The sequence below is a fragment of the Sphaerodactylus townsendi genome, linkage group LG02, assembly GCF_021028975.2.
Source record: "Sphaerodactylus townsendi isolate TG3544 linkage group LG02, MPM_Stown_v2.3, whole genome shotgun sequence".
NCBI classification, from domain to species: Eukaryota; Metazoa; Chordata; class Lepidosauria; order Squamata; family Sphaerodactylidae; genus Sphaerodactylus; species Sphaerodactylus townsendi.
In genome coordinates this window covers 163,781,002-163,802,201 of record NC_059426.1, presented here as the reverse complement: position 1 = coordinate 163,802,201, position 21,200 = coordinate 163,781,002, and the positions used below count along the sequence as shown (strand labels likewise).

Here is a 21,200-nt window from a genome sequence, read left to right as displayed (position 1 = left end):
AGCCCGGAAACCACACAACACCCCAGAAGAATAATGACGGTTTCAGATGGGTTGGTCTGTAGTAGAAGAGGAATGAGTCCAGTGGCACCTTAAAGACCAACAATATTTCCAGGGTTTAGGGTTTCGAGAGTCCAACAATATTTCCAGGGTGTAGGTTTTTGAGAATCCGACGAGATTTCCAGAGTGTGAGCTTTCAAGAGTCAAAGGCTTTGACTGATTGATCTATCAGATATAATTTTAATCACTTGAACCTGACCGCCCATGAGCTGGGGCTGGTAATCCGTCTTCCTCGCTCGCAGCAAGCCAAGCACTGCTCAAAAACGACAGTCTCTTGCCAAGGCCGATCTGGTTAGTGCTCCTGTGTGCTATTTAAACAAAGCATAATCTTTACTCAATCTGACTATATATGGAATTGCCTGCCGACTGAAAAGCTTGGGATGCTGGGGGGGATGGAGAAGGGGCGGACGCGGAGGGCCCTCAGCATTGCCTGCAACTAAACAGGCTTGGCAGCAAGCACAAATATCCAGGTAAGCCACCATTTCGGCGGCCGCTTTTAAACTGCATGGTTCCTTGCTGCAGATTAGCACAGGAGGCATCTGGATTTGATTGGTCGCCTCCGTCCAAGTCTGCGCTTGCATTATCCCCGGCTGCTTTACCAAGGTCAGGGATTTGCAAGCTAATTGTCCTAACGTTGTACACTCTGAGCAGAATCTCCACGGTATTAATTTCAGTAAAGTCATGTTCTTCCAAAGTCAGACAGGTCCTCTGCACTTGTTCGATGCAAGGAGAAAAGGAACAGATGCGTCCACCTTAAAAAAGAGAGAGAATGAATGAATGAATGAATGAATGAATGAATGAATGAATGAATGAATGAATGAATGAATGAATGAATGAATGAATGAATGAATGAATGAAAAGCTGGCAGCCTCAGTAATCCCATCTAAGCTCAGTTCTGTATCAATGAGAAGATTTTTATTCTCCCAGGCTGTGGATTCCCCCCTCCCTCCCTCCCTCACTTTTTCAGTTCCCTTGCCTAAGTTCAATTTTAATTTGTTAGCTCAGTGGTTCTCAACTTTCCTAATGCCACGACCCTTCAATAACAGTTCCTCATGTTGTGGTGACCCCCCAACCCTAACATTTATCCATTTTACAGATGGAGAACACTGATGCAGAGAGTCTTAGGTGACCCCTGTGAAAGAGTCATTCGACCCCCAAAGGGGTCCCGACCCACAGGTTGAGAACCACTGTGTTAGCTCCTGTTTTATAGGTGTTGCCTTTATGATAAGACATGCAAAATTTATTGATGTATTCATGGCTGGATTATTGATTTGATGTCTCAGGAATGTGTACACTAAACCTAAAGGATAGGAGGTTTATTTTAAACTAGCAATAAAGCCGGTTGTGTGAGAAAATACAGTGAGCTCTATCAAAACGTTGCTGGTCATTTCTGCCAGTGTTCAGGAAATATTAAAATCCAGCATGTTGAAGAGGAGTTTGGATTTCGATCCCCCCTTTCTCTCCTCAAAGGGGCTTACAATCTCCCTCCCCCCCGCCAACAACCCCCCTGTGAGGTGGCTGGGGTTGAGAGAGCTCTGAAGAACTGCGACTAGCCCAAGGTCACTAAGCTGGCATGTGTTGGAGTGCACAAGCTAATCTAGTTCACCAGCTAAGTCTCCATAGCTCAAGCGGCAAAGCAGGGAATCAAACCTAGTTCTCCATATTAGAGTGCACCTGCTCTTGACCACTATACCACGCTGGTAGAGATGTTTGCATGATGGTAATCCTTCCAGAGCAAGAGATGTAGACCCCGTTCCACTTGTGCACATTAAAAAAGAGTCTTCATGTGTCTTGCCTTAATTGTAAATGACAACAGTCAGTGGGCCCCACTCCTCTAATGTTAAGGCACAATGTGCTCACATTAGTGGCCTACCCTGTCCACTCTTCAGGCACTCCATAGCAGCTCTTTAGAAAGTGAATTGGCACCAATATGCCTTTCCTTTCTTATAGATAAAAGTCTACACTGCATTCACCTCCACCAATCAGCTTTGCCGCAGTCAAGGGGGTTGCTACTTAAGAAGTAAATTATATGAGTATTTCAGTTTTAACATTTGGTTTATACAAAATGGGGGGAAAGGGGAGAGAGGGACCGATCCAACATATGATCTATTTACAAGATTTTTCTTAAACCACCTTTCATCTGCTGATCCCAAAGTACTATGCAATAAAAGCGTATAAAGCATCATAAAAAAAATCACTCACCCTAAAAATAAAAACTAGCCTGTAAACACACTAAAGGGGTATATTACTCCAAACAGAACTGATTTTATCTGTTACAACCATACACTAAGACAGAAGGAGACATACGTACTCCATTATTCCAAGAATGAAAATATGGAACTCAGAATTTCTTTTTTTATTCATATAATTGCCACTGCACACTGAATATTTATTTTATTGTTTATTTTAAAAATATCTATGCCGCCTTTCTACTTGAAATGGTCACCAAGGCAGCAAACATTAAAACACCAAAAGAGCATTTCAAATAATATATAAACCAATTCAATAAAAACACAACACCCAAACCAGGGCCCAATAACAGTTAATGGAGGTATGCTCTACATACAAAATAAAAAAAGTCTTCATCCAAAGGGACAAACAAATCTCAACGGGAAGAATAAGTTACAAAGTTTTGGTGCCATGATCGAAAAGGCCCTTTGTCAGTCTGTACCCCCCAACTCGGCTAGTCTCAGATGGCAGAGGCCCCTGAAGCAGAGCCTTCAAAGATGATTGGAGAGGATGGGTAGGTGATCCTTAACGTATGCTGGCTCTAAGTTGTATAGAGTTTTAAAGGTCAACACCAGCACCTTGTATTGAGCCTGGAAGCTAACTGCGAGCCAGTGTAGCTGGAACAAGTCAGATGTAGTTGTAACAAGAAATGCATGAGACAGTTTGGGCCTATGCTTCATCACTGGCTGATCCCAGAAAGCCAATGCGATTCTGGGCTGTATCAATAGGAGTACAGTGTCTAAATCAAGGGATGTAATTGTACCTCTCTATTCTGCATTGGTTAGACCTCACCTGGAATACTGTGTACAGGTCTGGGCACCACAATTCAAGAAGGATATTAACAAGCTGGAATGGGTCCAGAGGACCCGAAATCCATGCCCTATAAGGAGAGATCTGAAAATCCATGATCTGAAATCCATGCCCTACGAGGAGAGACTTAGGGAGCTGGGGTTGTTTAGTTTGGTGAAGTTTAAAAAGTGACATGATAGCCATGTTTAGATGTTTGAAGGGATGTCATGTTGGTGAGGGAGCAAGATTGTTTTCTGCTGCTCCAGAGACTAGGACCAGGAGTGATGGGTTCAAGGTGAAGGAAAAGAGATTCCACCTAAACATCAGGAAAAACTTCCTGACAGGAAGGGCTGTTCGACAGTGGAATGCGCTACCTCGGAGTGTGGTGGAGTCTCCTTCTTTGGAGGTTTTTAAAGAGAGGCTGGATGGCCATCTGTCAGGAGTGCTTTGATTGTGTGTTCCTGCATTGCAGGGGGTTGGACTTGATGGCCCTTGTGGTCTTTTCCAACTCTGATTCTATGATCCTGGTTCATACTCCACCTATTAATTCCTTTGTATAGAAGTTAATGGCCCATGAACAACATACTAACTTTTCCACAATCCTGTTCACTGCTTTTCTGGACAAACCTAGCTCTTAACACTAGATTGGTGCAATCAGCAACTAATACTTTGACAATATATTTTGATGTCCACCTGGCTGTGCAAATTTTCTTGGGCCAAAAGTTTGTTTGTTTGTTCCATGCAGAACACAGGAAATGTCTTCCTTCCAGCCAGCCACTCAAAGTCAGTCCTCTCTAGTAACTGTTTTTTAAAATTGCAACAAAACCTTTTGCACATGGAAAAAAATTGAACGCACAAACCTTCCAATTTTGCACAGCTTTAGCTGTTTTCTGTAGCTATATTATCAGCTGAATGCCGCACAGCTGGCTTTTCTTCATGTCTGGGACTTTTTGTCTTAATTATCACTACCCCAAACAAAGGAACCACAACCCAAGAAGCCAAAAGACATTCTGCAAACCAACCTCCTAAAAATGCAATTTTTCCTTGGCACATAAGAACCAGCCTCAAGCTGACCTGCAATCGAATTCAACCCAACCACCACCACCAGTGCCTCAGCACGTAAGCCAACACCTCTCTCGCCGCCTGCTGTCTCCGAACACCTGGTCTGTTACAGTACTTGGTAAATCGGAGGACCAGCAGGATCAAGATTGGTGGTGTCATAGATCTAATTTCTCCTCCATAAATCTGTCCAAGCCCTTTTTAAAGCTATCCATGTTAGTGGCCATCACCACCTCCTGTGGCAGCATATTCCAAACGCCAATCACACGTTGTGTGAAGAAGTGTTTCCTTTTATTAGTGTTTCCTTTTATTAGTGAATATTCAATTCACTTTCACAATTGTTTGCCAGCAGATTTTGTTATTCTGCACAGCAAAATCCAGCTGCAAAGTGCATTGAAAGTGCATTATTCTCCATGTGTGGAAGGGGCCAAAGACCTAATGGAAATGTGGTGCAGTGTTGACATATCTCATGGATTGTAGAGATGGTACAGCTTCTGTTCCTGGTTAATTTTTATTCAGTACACCATATAAAGTGTTGAGGTGTCGGATTAGATCAGGGGAGGAATTTGAGACTTCCAGGACTGAGAGCCTTCCCATCAGCCCCTGCCAGCATGGCCAATTGCTGGCAGGGGCTGATGGGAACTGTAGTCCATAACATCTGGAGTGCCAAAGGTTTGCCACCACTGGACTAGGACATGGAAAACCCACACTCAAATCCACACTCGTGTCATGCAAGTGTGCTGGGTGACCTTGGGCCAGCCGCGCACTTTCAACCCTGACCCTAGCTAGAACCAGTGACTAACAGGGTTCTGATGTGGAGGCAGGCAATGGCAAACCACTTCTGAACATCTCTTGTGACTTGATGGCAAAACAACCACCACCACCCCATGTAAGAGGCTGTGGATCCCTCATTCTCACAGTGGGTTCGCTCACACATAGTGACTTGGGGCATTCGCACATCCCTTCTAGTCAGCATTAAGCAAGGATAGTGCTTGATAATGCCTCAGTGCTGCATGGTGTAGTGGTTAAGAGCAGGTGGATTCTAATCTGGAGAACCGGGTTTGATTCCCCACTCCTCCACCTGAGTGGCATAGGCTTATCTGGTGAACCAGATGTGTTTCTGCACTCCTACATTCCTGCTGGGTGACCTTGGGCTAGTCACAGTTCTTCAGAATTCTCTCAGCCCCACCTACCTCACAAGGCATCTATTGGGGGGAGAGGAAGACCACCTTGAGTCTCCTTACAGGAGAGAAAGGTGGGATATAAATCCAAACTCTTCTTCTTCTAAGAGGCTGTGAATCCCTCATTCACACAGTGGGTCCACTCACACATAGTGACTCAGGGCATTCACGCATCCCTTCCAGCCAGTATTAAGCCGGGATTGTGCACGATCCTGCCTCAGTATTGATCTCCTTCCTCATGTACAAAATCCTATTCAGAAACTACCTACATTGTGGTGTAGTGGTTAAGAGTGTTGGCTCTAATCTGGTAAACCAGGTTTGTTTCCCGCTTCTACACGTTTGGATGCAACTTCTCTGTTTCGGCTGCTTGCATGATACATAGAGAGAAAGAAAGAACTGGCAGTGTTTATTTAAAAGGGATGGTATGTGTACATAGCATAATCTTCAGGCCGTAGATGGAGAGCTCCGAGGACTTTATCCTTTGAGCCAAGAAGGCTCACGTCTCCTGAACATATCAACTTGACAGGAGAGACGAGAAAGGAAAATCCCTCGAGGGGGAACTCAGTCTAACAAAACTGTTCCACGGCATGGACACCACAAGACTGTGAGTCAATCTACACCACTGGAAAAGAGTTCAGGGCTTTTTAAAGGGCCACCCAGCATCTTAGGGGGCGCTCCGCCTCTCCAAGTGTCACCTCTGCTGCTGGGAACAGAACGAAGGGTTCCGATGTGCTCCAGAAAGAGACCCAGCCAAATCAGATCAAGGAATTAACAGAAAGAAAGGACGCTGGCTGGCTGGCTGCTAGAAATGCAGTGATCATGTGGTCAAACTCATGATGTAAAGTCCCTCCCAAGGAAGGCTGCGACGTCTAAAACCGGGTTTGGAGGAATGGAGGACGAGCATGAGGAAAACAGTTTCTGTGTTGATAGGTTTTTGGAGGGAACCAAAACATTTTTGCTGATCTGCACCATATTTCTCCACCTCTACCTCTCTCTCCGGGTGTTGCTGAGGCTAACAAAGTCTCTTATGTAAGCCTCACAACTGATAAGGAGGCAATCTGCCTGCTGAAAACAGAAAGCCACAGGGACAAAAGAGAGGCCCATTTCATGCCAAATTCCATTAAGACAAGTGATGGAGGGTTTTTTTTAAAAAAAGGCCTCTGTACCCAAGAAAAGAGAAGTGTCAAACTTGCGAGCCAGTTCACAAGTTGGGCAGAACGCAGCGGTAGAGTTCTGGAGTGTATGTGAAAAAAAGCTGTGACCCGAATGCCCCACTCTTATTAGATCTTGGAAGCTAGGCAGGGTGTCAGAGGGATTGGATCTAGTTGACTGAGATGCATTCCTAGCTGAATGCAATTGCTACAAGATCTATGCAACCAGCCTGCTATATGTTACCATTGGTGCTTTGGGACATGCTTTCCTTGATCTTTGCTTTATGGCTTCTCATGCTGAATAGATAACTAGGCTGGCCCCTGACACTTTTGGTCCCATGGGAAAAGGGATGTTTCCACTGTCCTGTGGGAGCAGGGTGCAGGCGGCTTTATTTCTATCTATCAGCGACCTTGAGGCACCTTAGCTCCAAACTAACCCTTTCTCACATTCTTTGGAAAAATGGGAGGGGGGGGGGGGACTAACACCAGAATAAAGAAGGTAGCAAAAGCCAGGTTCGCTAGAACTGGCTTTGACAAACTGGGTGCTTCAATGCCTATCAATAAACACTACTGATCAACAGCACAGAGTCTGTTTATTGTTTCAAGGTTCAAGACCTAACACAGGGTCAGTTTTTAGATGGGAGATGTCCAGGCAGGCAATGGTAAACCACCACTGTTTGTCCCTGGTTTTGAAAACCTCCAAGGTCATGATCTGACAGCACTTTCTACCCTATGGAAGAAAGCTCACATTTTTAATAGGCCACCTCAAACAATCTTTATGCAATACAGCAAGAGGGCTACATCAAACTTTTCACCATGAGAATTATATAAATCCTAAGAGGTTTGCGGTATTACTTGGGAGGCTGACAAAAATGTTACCTCCATACCTGTATCCTAAAGCAGTACAGTCGCCTCTACCACCGTGGGTAAGGAACAGGCTTCTTGCAGAACTTTAAATGCATATAGTCTCCAATATTGTACAGGTACAGAGTCTCTTCTATGTGTAGAATCTGTAATTCTTGCATCAAAGGAGCACATGAACCACACATTACTGAAGATTCTTCTCTAAGATTGCATTAATTTATTTCAGAGCAACCTGTGCTAAGAGGGTTTTAAAAGCAAATGGTATCCCCCCACCATTTCCTTTGTACCTGTGATCCTTTGCACCTGGCGAAGATAGGGATCAAACCTGAGCCTTTCTGCATGCAATGTGTGGGGCTCCTTATAGTTAACTGGGCATGGTTAAATTTATATGTGAAAAATAGAATTGCCCTATAATACATTAATCCACAGTTCAAAATGCATCTCAGTGGGTGTGGCACGCAAAAGAATAAGCTATTCAACACATTGTCGTTTACTGTCCACGTACATACACACCTGTGCACTACAGCCAAGGTACATCCATACCTCTAACTACCAGAAATTTACCTTCTAGGAACTTGTATTAGTATAATTTTAAAAAAGGTATCTTCCAAATATCCTTCAGTGGCAAAACAACAGTGTGGTTAGAGTACAGGATTAGGAAGGTCTGGGTTCAAATCTATATTTAGTTTCTTGATAGGGCTCTCTCTCTCTCTCAGCATAACTTACCATGCAGGGTTGTTGTGTGTATAAAATGTGGAGGGAGACTCATGTATGCCACCTTCAAATCTCTGTAAAGAAGGTCAGGATTGAAAAACAAAACATCCCCCCCCCCCCCTCACAAAAACAGTGATTTACCAGAGGCAGATGCCAGGAAATGGAGAGGGAATGGGATGGTATAGCGTAGTGATGGCGAACCTTTTCGAGACCGAGTGCCCAAATTGCAGCCCCAAACCCACTTATTTATTGCAAAGTGCCAACACGGCAATTTAACCTGAATACTGAGGTTTTCGTTTAGAAAAAACGGTTTGCTCCGAGGCACGCGTTACTCAGGAGTAAGCTTAGTGAAGCAATTGTGCAACGCTTCCAGCAAGTGAATCACGATCCTAGGAAGGTTTACTCAGAATCAAGTCCCATTGCCAGCAACTGAGCTTACTCCCAGGTAAAGGATCATGCCCAGGCCAGCCTAGATGTGTGTGTGGGGGTGATTTTCCACCCCCCTCCCACATAGTGAACTCTGTGCACGACTGCCCACAGAGAGGGCTCTGAGTGCCACCTCTGGTACCCATGCCATAGGTTCGCCACCACTGGTATAGCGCAATCTCGTCAGCAGGCTTGGTATGTGGATGCAGGACTACTTCGGAAGACTGCAGAGAAAGGCTATGGCAAACCACCTCTGCTTCTCACTTGACACAAAAACTCTTTGCTGTGGGTCACCATAAGTTGTTTGTGACTTGATGGCGCACACTCACACGCACACACACACGAACACTCATGCCAGCGAACAAGACAAATAGGGATTGCTACGGCATACGACGGATTCCGCATCTGCAGCCACTAAAAACAACAGCGATCAAATAGTTAATTCTGTGTCTGCTAATCCTGTTAGACATGGTCTTGCAGGCAGGATCCTTAGTCCAATCAGAAAATCAAAATCGAACCCTGATCCATCTTTATCAAAGTATCTTTGGAACCAAAGATGTCTTCTTCTGCAAGCTTTTTTTTTTTTTTAAGGACAGTAATCTGTCACCTGCAACCGTTGCTCAGATACTCTGCATGAAGCCACTGTTTAAAATCCGAGCATCCAGGGAGTGAGAGAGATGCCGTGCATCACGCATCAGTCGCCAGAATCACTGAACATCTGGAACAGGGATTTCTTCCCAACCTCAAACTGTTTGCATTTCTGCTGCTCCAAGTACATTTTTTAAAAACAGCACAGAAGGAGAATCCGGAGGGCAACGTAATCAGTAAATCACAGCGAACGCAAAATATATTCCAGACGTTTGTCACCAATGGAAGGACTTTTTTTTTTTAAGCGAGAGGATGTTAAACAAAATGGAGACGTTTTAATTCTAAGCGTTCAAGGAAAGCACAGTGAAATGTCACCTAACAATAATTGCTTTGTGTTCAGAGAGGGAGGCCGGGAGACATGGAGAACAGATTGCTATTGTTTGTAGTCAGCCTTTTGAGAGTCTTTGTTTGACAGGATTTTTTTAATACCAAACTGCTATAAAAGGATGAAAAGTGTTGCGCTGACAGTACAACGGAACCTGATGGTAGAAGCAAAGGACAAACAAATGACAACAGCGGCCCAAGATGGCCAAAACTAACCCCTGTCAAGCAGGAAGAAACACACATGACAGCCTTGCCCAAGGCTGGTTCTAGAAATAATTTCTCAAAAGCACTTTGGTTTTGTACCCGTTTGGGCATAATCAATGCTACAGACCTGAAAAAAGGTTTTGCTATGAGGTGTAGAGGTGGTTAGAGTGTGAGACAAGTATCTGGGATACCCAGGCTCAAACCCACACTACTTCAGGGCGGTTTGCCGGGGTGACCTTGGGCCCGGTCGCCAAGGTCACCCCAGCAGTGGGAGCAGCAGTGGCATAATGGTTAAGAGCTCGTGTATCTAATCTGGAGGAACCGGGTTTGATTCCCTGCTCTGCCGCCTGAGCTGTGGAGGCTTATCTGGGAATTCAGATTAGCCTGTACACGCCAACATACGCCAGCTGGGTGACCTTGGGCTAGTCACAGCTTCTCAGAGCGCTCTCAGCCCCACCTACCTCACAGGGTGTTTGTTGTGGGCAGGGGGAAGGGAAAAGAGTTTGTAAGCCCGTTTGAGTCTCTTCAATTCCTTCAATACTTTCAAGTCTAACCCGTGCTGACTAAAATGAATTGCTGCAAGGACAAAATGGAGGACGGAAAAATGTAAGCCACTTGAGTTCTAGGACTGCCAACTTCGAAATTCCTGGAGATTTGAGGGTTCAGCCTACGGAGGGCAGGGTTTGGGATGGGGAGGAACCTCATTGGGGTATTAATGCCATGTAGTCCCCCTACCAAAGCAGCCATTTTCTCCAGGGATCTCAACTAGGACCAGTGTAGTAGGGAGATCTCCAGGCTCGGTTTGAAGGATGGCAGCAATGTGGAGGAGAACAGTGGCATATCAATAAAAGAGGCACTATATAATCAGAGGTGGGATCCAGCAGGTTCTCACAGGTTCCCGAGAGTAGGTTACTAATTATTTGTGTGTGCCGAAAGGGGGTTACTAATTGGTGATTTGCCACGTGATTTTTGCCTTAGTGATGCCTCTCCTCTCAGCAGTAGCACGCAGAACTTGAAGCAGTCTAGCAGGAGGTGCACCGGCGTGCGTGGCAGCCTGCGCCTGCATGTATTCATTTCCCGCCCAAGGACCGGAAGTACTACACAGCCGGGCTAAGGCCTTGCCACAGCCCCGCCCAGGAATCGTAAGTCCCACCACTTCAGAATGTCTGGACATCGCCTGGCCAGGGTCTCCCGGCACTCCAGCCCCATTGGTGCTACGCCACAGTTTGAATCCCACCACCATGGGAACCTGTTACTAAAATTTTTGGATCCCACCACTGTGTATAATGTCTAACTTTGTCATGTCCCCCTGGCCCCCACCCCACAAAACCTGGGAAGTATAGCCTGGGAATCATGGTGAAATCTCTGTAATTGCAGAAGGTTCCCCTAGAACCCTCCAAAACTACAGCTCCCAGAATTCCCTGGAAAGACGAGAGGACAATCAGATCAATTTTTATCCACGATACAGATACAATCAGTAGGAATCTGGAAGGGTGGCGACATGGGGGAGTACTGTCGGTGTGATGGCATCAAATTGCTCTTTGGTAAAACCAGTGATTCCTAGAGTGGTGTTATGTCATTTCCAGGTTGTCACCAGAAATTATTTTAACACTGCTGCGACAATGGCTACATTTTATTTTATTTTTCTCCTACTGGCCACGGGCAACCCTAACACACCCACACGTTTTTAGTAGGTAGGTGCTCAAGCACTAATAAGAATGGCTGACTCACAGTTGTTTAAAGGAAAGGAAGATTTCTTCCATTCAATATTCATTTATTAAGAAGTCTGGGCTGCTCTCCTAGCCCCATGTTAGACACTGGTTTAGTGTCTAACTTTTTCAGCCTGCAGGCACATTTGGAATTCTGACATGTAATGGCAGGTACATCAACAAGATGGCTGCCACGGGAGGCTGATTCAGCCACAAAATGATTCCACAACTTATCTTTGGTAATACAGTATACAGATCCTCATACTGTGGTGCTATTTGATGCCAAAGCAACAGTCTAAAAAATCTCCAAGAGTCAATCGGAAGCTTGCTGGGGGAAAGTCCTATGTGGCCCCATCCACTTCTTAAAAACACTTGGTGGGCGCCATAAGAGGTGTCAGCAGGTGCCACGAAGGCCACGGGAACCATGTTGGGGACCCTTGGTTTGGCAATAGAGGAAGGTGCCCTCCTTCAAGGGAAATCAAATCCCTAACTACCTCCCCCTCTTCCTCCTTGTTTTAAAAAGGGATGCATGAGGCCCGACTTGCACGGAGCAGTGAACAAAATGGCGGAGGGGATGGCGTCACTTCAGACTCCAGGTAGAGAACCAGAGGTGGATCACATTACACAACGTTCCCCTCTTTTCAAAGCTGCATGCAAACCTTGGGCTAGTCACAGTTTTTGGGAACTGTCTCAACCCCACCTACCTTGCAAGGTGTCTGTTGTGGGGAGAGGAAGGGAAAGGAGCTTGTAAGCCACCTTGAGTCTCCTTACAGAAGAGAAAGGTGGGGTAGAAATCCAAATTCTTCTTCTTAAATACGCAAAGGAATATTCACAACTGGAATCCTCATGATCTGCAATCTGAAAATAGTATAGTCTGTTCCCTTCTGTTCTCCTGAATGTATGAACAAGATTAATTCGGCAAGCAGAGGGATGAATCCCCAAATCTCGCAGGATGGTAGGATCTGAATTATGGGGCAATTTTTAAGAACGTTATCCTACAACCCATCCCTTATTTCTTTACAGGAGCCCAGTAACAGATATCATTTCCGGGTCACTTCAGATATCATTTCCGGTTCCAGTCACTTCTTTATTGGGCCTAATCCAGAACGGATACAATTGATCACACTTACAAGCAAGGTTGTGCGTGTTTTTAAAGCAGTGGTTCTCAACCTGGGGGTCGAACGACCCTTTCACAGGGGTCGCCTCAGACCATCGGAAAACACATATTTCATTTATTTGTAATTAGAAATAAATATTTCACAATATATAATTACATATTGTTGTTGTGACTAATCACTATGCTTTAATTATGTTCAATTTGTAACAATGAAAATGCATCCTGCATATCAGATATTTACATTATGACTCATAACAGTAGCAGAATTACAGTTATGAAGTAGCAACAAAAATAATTTTATGGTTGGGGGTCACCGCAACATGAGGAACTATATTAAAGGGTCGCGGCATTAGGAAGGTTGAGAACCACTGTTTTAAGCACTGCCTTACTCTCGTGTAACACTGCCTTCAGCACTGCCTTACTCTCGTGTAACAGCCGAATCCTGGGCCCATAACCTGACACAGGCTTGGAACAGCAAAGGAATACACCACACCACGATCTGAATGTACTTCCAAGAAGACTTTATCTTAGGTGCAGATATTTACAGTGTAGACACAAATCAGCAAACAATTGGACAGCATGCTCCGCAGCAACTCCAACATTCCCTAGACACAGCATACGTGTACAGGCTCTACTTTTATACTTTTATACATCGGTTAGCCTATCACAGTGAAGGTCAGTGATGTGGACTGAACTGGTTCTGCACAGTTACATCTGGTGCTTCTTCAAACAGTAGCTGTCATTTAGATCATTTTGATCTGTCTGCTCACAAGATGTATACCATTTAACTATATTCCCTGACACATGTATATATGTATTTACAGATGCGTTTCTACAACACGCAAATCTTGGATAGTGACCCAAACAAAGTTGGCATCTTGCAGTAGCTTGTTTATTTCAAAGATTCACATCACACCTTAGGCGAGGAACAAAGCCACAAGAAGCTGTATTAAAAAAAGATGTGACGAGACAGAAATAACACACACGATAAACACAGCCAGATCAGCCTAATGTTTACTCTCCGCTGAATGCCCTTTAAAAGCCATTTTATGGGCCTTCCTGAATGCAATGAATGAAGGTGCTCTCTAGACCTACTCCAGCAATCCATTCCAGGGGGCTGGGCTGCTATGGCAAACCGCCAAGACCTGAATTAGGCCAGAGGGGTAATTCTAAGGGGGATCTCACAAGGGTAAGGCTCTCTGATGAGTGCAGCTGGTGCATGGGAGTATATGAAGAGCATTTACAACCTCTTCCTCTGCAAACAGGGATCCATTCTTCTGTCTCAAAGGAAGGGGACAGTCCTCTCTGGCAGAGCCTCTGGTTTGCATGCACAAGGTCCCAGGTTCGATCCCCGGCATTTCCAGTTAAAAGAACCAAGCACCGGATGATGTAAAAGGCCTCAACTTGAAACTCTGGAGAGCCATTGCCAGTCTGGGTACTTAATGCTAACAATGATTTTATTTATTTGTTTGTTTGTTTGTTTGTTTATTATTAGTTTTCTATACCGCTCTCCCCCTGAGGGCTCAGGGCGGTTCACAACAGGTTAAAGTTACGTTATCGTTACATAATTCTAGTACCATCACTACATAAAAACAGAACCCATTAAAAATGTGGACGGCGTCTGGCTACCCCCCTTGTGCCCACGGGAGGCCAGATGACACGGTAGATGTATTTTTAACCAGGCTGGCCAAACGCCTGGCGGAACAGGTCCGTCTTGCAGGGCCCTGATCTCCCTAGGGAGCCTGTTCCACCGGGTAGGGGCCAGGGCTGAAAAGGCCCTGCCCTTTGTCGAGGCCAGCCTGATCATTTTTGGGCCAGGGATCACGAGTAGGTCCTCCTCCGAGGAGTGGAGGGCAAAGGGTCTGATTGGGTGATGGGCAAAGGGTCTGATTGGGTGACCTTGGGCAAATCAGAGTTATTCAGAGCTCTCTCAGCCCTGTCTACCTCACAAGTGTCTGTTGTGAGGAGAGGAGAGGAGGGGAAAGGAGCTTGTAAGTCATTTTGAGTCTCCTTACAGGAGAGAAAGGTGGGCTATAAATCCAAACTCTTCTTATTCTGATTCAATATATGCCACCGGCACATGAACCACTTTCCTCCAGGGCATGGGCAGGAGCAGCAGCAGCAGAAGGCCATTGCTTTCACATCCTGCACATGATCTCCCAAAGGCACCTTGTGGGCCACTGCGAGTAGCAGAGTGCTGGACTAGATGGACTCTGGTCTGATCCAGCAGGCTAGTTCTTATGTTCTTAAGCCACTGTCAGCCAAGTAGGTGGTAATTATTAATATTGGCCTACCTTACAGGAGCGCTGTAATGACAGCTCAGAACATTCTCTGTAAATGCTAAATATGCTTCTGGGGCTCCTGGAATGTAGGATTTCCACAGATTGGTTCCCCCAAGAGAGTATTAGCTCAGGCACAATCCCCCACTGAGCAACGAAGCATTGTCTGAAGGCACCAATCCCCCAACCCCGCGCCCCAGGTGGCTCCATCCAAGTGCTTTTCTTTTAAAAAAAAACTACAGGCGCACAATTTGTTTAATGAGAGCTGTGTGTGTGTGTTGCTCAGAGTTGATACAGTAATTATCCCAGATTAATCTTGCTCACACTGGGGAAGCTGAGCGAACGTTTTTGATCAGGGAAGCTGTCTCGAAAAATTAGCGCACGCATGTATAATTCATCCGAAACGGTTGAGGAGGAGGAGGAGGAGAGGCTGAGAACAAAAGGAGGGTTTGTAGAAACTCTCCTAACCCCTTGTCCACTCAAAGCAGGGGGGCGAAAGGGTTTGTCACAACCGAAGATGTCAGCTCGCCCTGCTCCGTAGGAAGTGGCGGAGGGGTAGTCTCGAAAGCCAAGATCCGCTGTAAGCGGCCAGCGGATCAAGAGTTTATTCAGGTCACAGCCCGGCTCAGGTTGGAGAGGTTTTTAACAAGGCATTATGGGAAGGGAAGGAAAGGGGAGCAACAGAAAGAATAAAAACACAGATCTTTTTCGAGCACTTTGTAGAGGTTTGCACTTTGCAGGTGAGACAGAGGTTTTTTTCGAAAGATTTTGGTAGAGGTCTCACACTTTGTGCAGGTGAGACAGGGGTTTTTTCAAGCATTTTGTAGAGGTTTTTGCGACTTTGCAGTGTGAAACTGAGGTTTTTCTGTTAAAATTTGTAGAGGTCTACAATTTCTGCAGGTGAGATGAAGGGCCTTTTTTCGAGCATTTTGTAGAGGGTTTATAACTTTGCAGTGAGATAGAGAGGTTTTTTCGAGCATTTTGTAGAGGTTCACACTTTGCAGGTGAGACAGGGGTTTTTTCGAGCATTTTGTAGAGGTTCACACTTTGCAGGTGAGACAGGGGTTTTTTCGAGCATTTTGTAGAGGTTCACACTTTGCAGGTGAGACAGGGGTTTTTTCGAGCATTTTGTAGAGGTTCGCACTTTGCAGGTGAAACTGGGGTTTTTTCGAGCATTTTGTAGAGGTTCACACTTTGCAGGTGAGACAGGGGTTTTTTCGAGCATTTTGTAGAGGTTTGCACTTTGCAGGTGAGATAGAGGGTTTTTCGAGCATTTTGTAGAGGTTCACACTTTGCAGGTGAGACAGGGTTTTTTTAGCATTTTGCAGAGGTTCGCACTTTGCAGGTGAAACAGGGTTTTTTTCAAGCATTTTGTAGAGGTTTGCACTTTGCAGGTGAGACAGAGGTTTTTTTGAGCATTTTGTAGAGGTTCACACTTTGCAGGTGAGAGGGGTTTTTTTGAGCATTTTGTAGAGGTTCGCACTTTGCAGGTGAAACAGGGGACGTGCGGCACTGTGAGATTTTTCAGGGCCCAAAAGAGAAAGGAAAAATAAGGCTGCACGAAACGATGTGCCAGCAAACCAAAAAAGTTAAAACGGTGCCAGGTGACAGTTTTATTGCCACTACGTGTTTCCCTATAGAAATTTTACAAGACGATAAAGCTGTTACCTTTTTTGGTTTGTTGGAGCACAGGTTGCAAAAGCAGTCAGCAGAGCTGTATGCAGAGACTGGCTCAGCCAATTCCTGCATTCAGCTCTGTGGCTCGGAACTTTTTAGGGTCTGGCTTAAAAAACAACAACAAATTTTGAAAAAGCCCCCAAAGCCGGCATGTGAATTCAGTGTCTTTCGACCTTTTCAGAAATTTCTGACTCTTCTTTGGAGGTTTTTCTTACTTTTGACGATTTAAAAGAGAGGCTGGATATGAAGCCGCTACTATCCGTTCCCCCCTGTTCTTCCAGTTCTTCCTCTGCCTTTGGTCATGGCTACAAGGGGGCCTTCCGCATTACAGAAGGGAGCTAAGGTCGACTCGGTTCCCTTCAGTGGGGGGCGATTCCAGGCTGTCCGAGCGATTGAAAGCAACTTCTACTCTTGGCCCCCCCGGAACCGCAAGCTATGGGCGTATGGATCATCTTGGTGCCTGTTTCGCTCCTCGATCATGATTGGAGCTTGTGTTACCATGGGAAACGGAAGCATTCTTTTTTTTTTTACAGTTTTTACAGTTTACAGTTACATGCCCGCCCCTGACGACTCTCCTTCTGGCGCTATGATGCCACAAAAAAGCAGCCTTCCTGGATTGGTTGAACGGATGAGGTGTCATTTCGACAAGGCCCCGCGACTTCAAGCTTCGGGTGGTATCGACCTTGTTCCAGCAGAAAGGTGCAGTTCATAACTGCGACAGGGATGTCGCAGTTCTGAGGGCGGGGGGGAACTGAGACAAAACAACGTTGAGATCAGTTGCAGAAAGCGTAATTACACCTGAGAGGTGAACCTAGATAGAAACCAGTACAACTCTGTCAGTGCGGAAAGCCCCAAGAAATAAATTCTAAGTTTCAGAAGCACAGCATTCTATGTGGTTTCATATACTGTTATGGGGGAGGGGGAAGGATCCAATCCACTGTGAACTACATATGAGGCTGCCTTCATACTGAATCAGGCCCCTGGTCCATCCCAGCTGCTTTCCAGGGTCTCACTTCACCTTATGCCAGATTCTTTAACTGGAAATGCCGGGGATTGAACCTGCGGCCTTCCGCATGCCGTGCAGTTGCTCTGCCACTGAGCCACAGCCCCCTCCCTGTGTGTTCCAGTACCAAGGCAGCATCTCAACAGCAACAGTAAACCACCAGGATCTTGATTTTGGGTGGTGGGGAAGCACTTGTGATTTGTGGGGGTGAGGCAACCACATCTGAGAGCAGTATCCTCCTCAGCATTTACTCTTTGCTTACTAGGATGCTAAAAATATTGCCTGTGGAAAGGGGGGATAGAATGTCCTTCAAGCCAGGGAGAACGTGATATTGATGCCATTCTCTTCGGCCGGACAAGGAAAATTGGGGAGAGGGTTTACAGTTCTGAGAGGAAGCTGGAGGCACTTGATCCATTACCAAACACACACACATACACACACACACACGTGATTGTGAAGTCACAGCAGCAGCCATCAGGTTGAGGTGACAGACAATTTCTTGCCTTATGCCACCACAACAACCAGCAGAAACCATTGTTCCTTTCAGAGAAGGTGGTATGGTTGAAAGAAAAGGACGCAGCGTTCTATGCAAGTCAGCAGGGGAACCTAATGGGCACAAAATCTGCTTTTCCAATAATAGCGATTTTGGAGAGTGAGTGTGATAAAGTGGTTAGAGTTTCTGGAGAGGATCTGGGGGAGCCAAGTTCGAATCCCTACACTGCTGTAACCCTGCCCTAGCTGGGTAACACTGCTATGGGTGACACAGTCTTAAAATTCACTGACTTTATAGCATCGTTACTTAACAATTTCTTGTATCTTGATCATTAACAAATTAATATTCTGCCTGTTGTTATTTTTTAGGTTCCGAGATCTGACGCAATTGGGCTAGCCTGTGTCATATTTACATTACAAGTGCATATCAGTTTTATTCTGTTTTAACTGGCGTGGCTATCTCTAAAAAATCTTGGTGATGCTGCTAACAGTTCCATTTCTAGAATGCAGAACTCAAGTTTTCTAGGAGAGGAAATAACTATCAAGCCCGTCTAAGTCTACAGCACAAACACACACCAAGTTCGGAACACTTGCTTTTTCTTCCTCCTCTTCCCTGACTTCGTACAGCCGTCTATTTCCTTCTCCCACTTTGTTCCATACCTTACCACTGTGTAAAGCTATTCCTAATTATTCATGAGTCTAAAGACCGCAGTCAGCCTGTTATGCAAATTACATTTTGCATAATTCATTCTCTGCGTAGCAGCTGGGCTTTTCCTGCCCTGAATTAAGGAGGGATTGTATTAGATATCTGATGTTCACTGCCTTTCTCTTGCAAAGAACCTCTCTGCAAAACTCTGTAGCCTTCCTAGGTTAAGCAGACTCATTATGAAAGAGAGAAAAGGAGAAGAGCTCTCTGGTGTTTTTTTTCACAGCAGCAGACGGTGGCTTACCACTGGTGAAAGAACCTCGGGAAATGGCAGGGATTAGCAAAACCTGCCTCTGATCTACCGTGGAAGACAGAAGCATGCATGGGTATGTCGAATTCTGAAAGAACTGAAGCAGAAGCAGAAGCAGAAAAAGAAGAAAAAGAAGAAAAAGAAGGAGAAGAAGGAGAAGAAAAAGAAAAAGAAAAAGAAGAAAAAGAAAAGAAAAAGAAGGAGAAGAAAAAGAAAAAGAAAAGAAAAAGAAGAAAAAGGAGAAGGAGAAGAAGAAGAAGAAGAAGAAGGAGAAGAAGAAGAAGAAGAAGAAGAAGAGTTGGATTTGTATCCCCCTTTCTCTCCCATAAGGAGACTCAAAGGGGCTTACAATCTCCTTTCTCCCCCTGCCCCACAACAAACACCCTGTGAGGTAGGTGGGGCTAAGAGAGCTCCAAAGACCTGTGACTAGCCCATGGTCACCCAGCTGGCATGTGTTGGCGTGCACAAGCTAATCAGGTTCACCAGATAAGCCTCCACAACTTAAGTGGCAGAGCGAGGAATCAAACCCGGTTCTCCAGATTAGAGTGCACCTGCTCTTAACCACTACATCATGCTGGCTTTGATGTGCAAAACTGCCTGGTGGGCTCTAATCCACAAAAATTTAAGCTGGAATGAAATTTTGTTAGTCTTTAAAGAGCCAATTGTTCATTTTTTTTACTGCAACAGCCTAACATGGCTGCACCACTGGAGTCAATATCCTTTCCAAGCCTCCCGGAAGAGAGCGTCCACCTTCCCAGGTCTCCAGCAGAGCTATAAAACAGTTACTTCGGAAGAGTTTGGTTCAATAAGTTATTTAACTCTTTTTGGTCTGTTTTGAATTGATTTTTTTAAAAAGGTAATCAGATGCTTATTTGACATTCCTATAAATGAGAGATTACAGCACAGGCAGTGCCGATAACTACAAAAAATAAAACGTACGAACTCGCGCTTGTATCAGAAGCTTCTGACAGCCGCCCTCTTAACCCCATGTTCTTTGCTCATTTGACATATATTGTTTGGTTGTTACCCATCTTCGATGCGTCAGGAGAAAGCAGAGCATACAAATATTTTAAGCAAAACAATCTCCACATGAGATGCCACAACTCATTGCAGGGTGGAGTTCTCTGTGTCTGCGTCCTCAAGTTGAAGTTTTCACAACTTTCCGCGGGCCCCAGTGCGCTTTGTCTCCCATGAATCCCCAGAGGGTAAATTCAATCCTTTTGGACCCTTCCAGCATCCGGGTGCTGAATGCAGACACCAGGTAGTGGGCCCAACCACAAAATGGCTGCCTTCAGAAGTACAACCAACCACAAAGGAAACCCAAGTGCTGGAAGAGAGGAATTAAAAAAAAATACACTGGGAAAGAGGGGTGAGAATAAAACCAAGGCTATGGTGAAAGCTGCCACCGAAACAAGATTATTTAATTGGCATCCAATCCAATCTCCAGCTGTCAATCAGGATCCTAACGTAACCCCACCCACCTTCTAAAAAGATTTGGTGGGCCCCAGGGAACGTGTTTGCATGAATCATGGGGGAGCAGCAGTGGCGTAGTGGTTAAGAGCAGGTGTGCTCTTATCTGGAGGAACCTGGTTTGATTCCGCGCTCTGCACCTTGAGCTGTGGAGGCTTATCTGGAGAACTAGATTAGCTTGTGCATTCCAACACATGACAGCTGGGTGACCTTGGGTGAGTCACAGCTCTTCGGAACTCTCTCAGCCCCACCCACCTCACAAGGTGTTTATTGGTTGGGGGGGGGAGGGAAAGGAGTTTGTAAGCCCCTTTGAGTCTCCTACAGGAGAGAAAGGGGGGATATAAATCCAACTCTTCTGCTTCTATCATGGTGCCCCAGGCAAGATGTTGGGGACTCTAGTGTTCTTCAGTCTCGAAGTGCACCGAGAATACATATTAATGGACATCAAAACAGAGGACTTCAAAAAAGGATCAGACAATATTTATGGAAGAAAGATCCATCAATGGTTGTTAGCCACAGTGACTAAAGAGAACCTCTATTTCTAGAGACAGCAAGCCTATGAATACCGGTACTAAGAGGCATCGTCGAAGCAAGGGGAGGCCTTGGACTCTGTCCAATTGGTTGGCCTTCCAGGACAACTGATTGGCTTTTATGTGAAACAGGATGTCATATTGCTTTGATCCAACACGAACCTCTTACGTTTATCCCTCAGAAGTATTCAGCATCCCTGCAGAAAACATGCAGAGGTTCCTCAGTAGGGAAATTCTTCCTGGAAGAGATTTCCCAGAAGAAAGGATTTAAACCACTGCTCAATGACAGAAGTGTCCAGCTTTTCTAGCTGTGCTAGCCCT

General features: G+C 45.3%; 1 protein-coding gene across 1 annotated transcript in view; it reads right to left on the bottom strand.

The window, feature by feature from the left end:
* Positions 1-277: 277 nt before the first annotated feature.
* Positions 278-21,200, bottom strand: part of TRMT61A (tRNA methyltransferase 61A) — a 57,014-nt gene continuing 36,091 nt past the window's right edge. Inside the window, exon 4 of the mRNA XM_048483308.1 lies at positions 278-809. Within this exon, the coding sequence (XP_048339265.1) occupies positions 478-809 (332 nt within the window). The 3' untranslated portion in view covers positions 278-477. The remainder of the gene's footprint in view (positions 810-21,200) is intronic.